The sequence below is a fragment of the Triticum dicoccoides genome, chromosome 7A (genome assembly GCF_002162155.2).
Source record: "Triticum dicoccoides isolate Atlit2015 ecotype Zavitan chromosome 7A, WEW_v2.0, whole genome shotgun sequence".
Taxonomy (NCBI): Eukaryota; Viridiplantae; Streptophyta; class Magnoliopsida; order Poales; family Poaceae; genus Triticum; species Triticum dicoccoides.
In genome coordinates this window covers 519,596,197-519,598,640 of record NC_041392.1, presented here as the reverse complement: position 1 = coordinate 519,598,640, position 2,444 = coordinate 519,596,197, and the positions used below count along the sequence as shown (strand labels likewise).

The following is a 2,444-nucleotide window of genomic DNA, read 5'->3' as shown; positions in this document are numbered from 1 at the left end:
CTTATGGAGCTGCGTCAATGCTCGCGAGATTGATGGAGCTGCTCGCATGAATGATTGGATTCGGCAGGTCTTACGTGGACGTGGGGTCGTCTGATGTTTTTTTTCCGTACCAGGGTACTGTACGTATACGGTCTGGGTTATACAGGGCTAGACAGGGCTTGGATCTGGGCTGCGGCGGGCCAGGAAAAAAATAAATTCGCGGGGACAAAAATACCCCTCTGAAATTAGGTTAGGGGGGAGCACTGGAGCAGGGCTCATTTATTTGGTATTCTAAATCTTGATGTTTTTAATAATCTTGACCAGAATTTACAAAGTTTTGACTTTAAAAAAGTCTAATAAGCACTGTATTTTTGGACACAGGGAGTACGGAGTACACGGCATTCGATTGTCAGCAGAGTACCAAGACGACGATACTGAGGCAGTGAGGCACCTCAAATCTACTGTAAATCTGTACAATCTTATGTCCTGGTGCAGCCAGCAACAACTACACCGGCGGCAAAGGCGGCTCCGCCGGCAACGGCGCCATCTTGCCGCTCTTCTGCGGCTCGACATGGCACCGGCAGACCGGGCACGTCGCATGCGAGTGGAACCACATGTCGATGCACCCGACGTGGAACGTGTGCGCGCGCACCGGCAGCCGCCGCGCCTTCTCCCCGCCGGACAGAGCCTCCAGGCACACCGCGCACTGGGCATCGCCGTCGCCGGCACCAGCCGAAGCAGCGGCAGTGTACACGAACGCCGGGATGGCCGCAATGGACGCCTGCGGTAGGCCGCCCCGCTCGATGGCCGCCGTGGCCTCGTCGTGCACGAGCACCTCCGGACCGGCGAGCAAGCGGCCAGTGCAGGAGAGCACGAACAGGATCGCGCAGTAGAGCGCGAGCGCGATCCACACGTACCTGACGAACGCGGAGAGGAGGACGAGGAGCAGCAGCACCGGGTACGACACGAGCACCAGCGTGCTGCCCTGCCCGACGTCGAAGACACGGCCGCCGCGCGCCTGCCACGGGAGGTCCGCCGCCGCCGCCGACGACATTGTTGGTCGAAGGCTTCGTGCATGCAATGCTCGCGACTCGTGTGGGATGCTGGTAAGTGGTAACTCGTGACTTGTGAGCGTTAATGGCGGCATCGGCGACACATTTGTAGGCTGGGGAAATGGATAGTGCCTTCGTTGACACTTGACAGCGCAGGCAGCTGCATCTATGGCAGGGCGGATTTGAGTTGATTTACTGAGCAAGCAAGGTCGCCTCTGGCATTTAAATTTAGTCCTAGACGACAGAAATGCAGGGTATATGCCATGGTTTAGTATATGATCATGTCACAGCTTCTCATATTGTATTAGCCTTGAGTTTATTGTGTTCGAGCCACCGCGTGCAGGTACCCCGGGTGAAACTAGTCCAAGATAAGTATTTCTTCTGTAGTTCGATGTGATCCGTTGTGCGCGACCCAGTCGCCAAGGCCCTCACAAGGAGGAAAAAGGCAAAGGATGAAAGGACTACGATATAAACGTGTGGGATATTTCGCATTCTGATGAAGCCAGCCGAGAGGGACACTTATTATATGGCATGACATTTCAGTCAGTTCAAAAACAAACAGTACTTCGTCGACGACTGTGACGGCTCGGATATTACTCGCAAAGATCTTGAGAAGCTTTCTTTCACGTTTTTAACATGGATGAATGAGATCAGCTCAACTGAAACATAAAGATAGCAATTGAAACACGAAAAGAGCATCATGAAGCATGTGAAAAACAAGTTTAAGTCTAAAATACTTCCTATGCATAGGAATTTCATAAGGAAACAAATTATCAAGACAAACAAAAACTAGCATATGCAAGAAAGAAGAAAGAAACAATAGCAATCTAACCATAACGAGAGGTAATTTAGTAACATGAAAATTTCTACAACCATATTTTCCTCTCTCATAATAATTACTTGTAGGATCATAATCGAATTCAATAATATAACTATCACATAAAATATTCTCTTCATAATCCACATGCATGCAAAGTCGACACTCTTTCAAGATAGTGGGATTAACATTAACTAAAGTTATAACCTCTCCAAACCCACTTCTGTTAAAAACTTCACGAGATTGAACACTCTCCAAATATGTGGGATTACTTTTACCTAAAGTTGACGGTCTTCCAAACCAACTTTTAATATTATTGCAAACATATTCATCATGAGGCTTAAAGAAATTTCAAGATCATAAGAAAAACACCTCAATCATGATCATTGCAACAAGTAGTGGACATAGCAAAATTAACAGCCCCAAGCTTATGGTTTTGCATATCATTAGCACAACTGACATTAATAGAATTTTTAGTAGAACCATTGCAATCATGCTTTACATCCAAGAAGCTATCCTAAATCACTTCATAAATTTCTTCTCTTAACACTTCATCACAATTTTCAGATTCGCGAATTTCAAGCAAAACTTTATAA

The 2,444-nt window shown here is 47.3% G+C and overlaps 1 protein-coding gene across 1 annotated transcript; it reads right to left on the bottom strand.

Moving 5' to 3' along the window:
- Window positions 1-484: 484 nt before the first annotated feature.
- Window positions 485-1,033, bottom strand: LOC119330056 (RING-H2 finger protein ATL39-like). The gene has a single exon (XM_037603167.1). The coding sequence runs from the start codon at window positions 1,031-1,033 to the stop codon at window positions 485-487; it is 549 nt and encodes a 182-aa protein (XP_037459064.1).
- Between the last annotated feature and the right edge of the window lie 1,411 nt (window positions 1,034-2,444).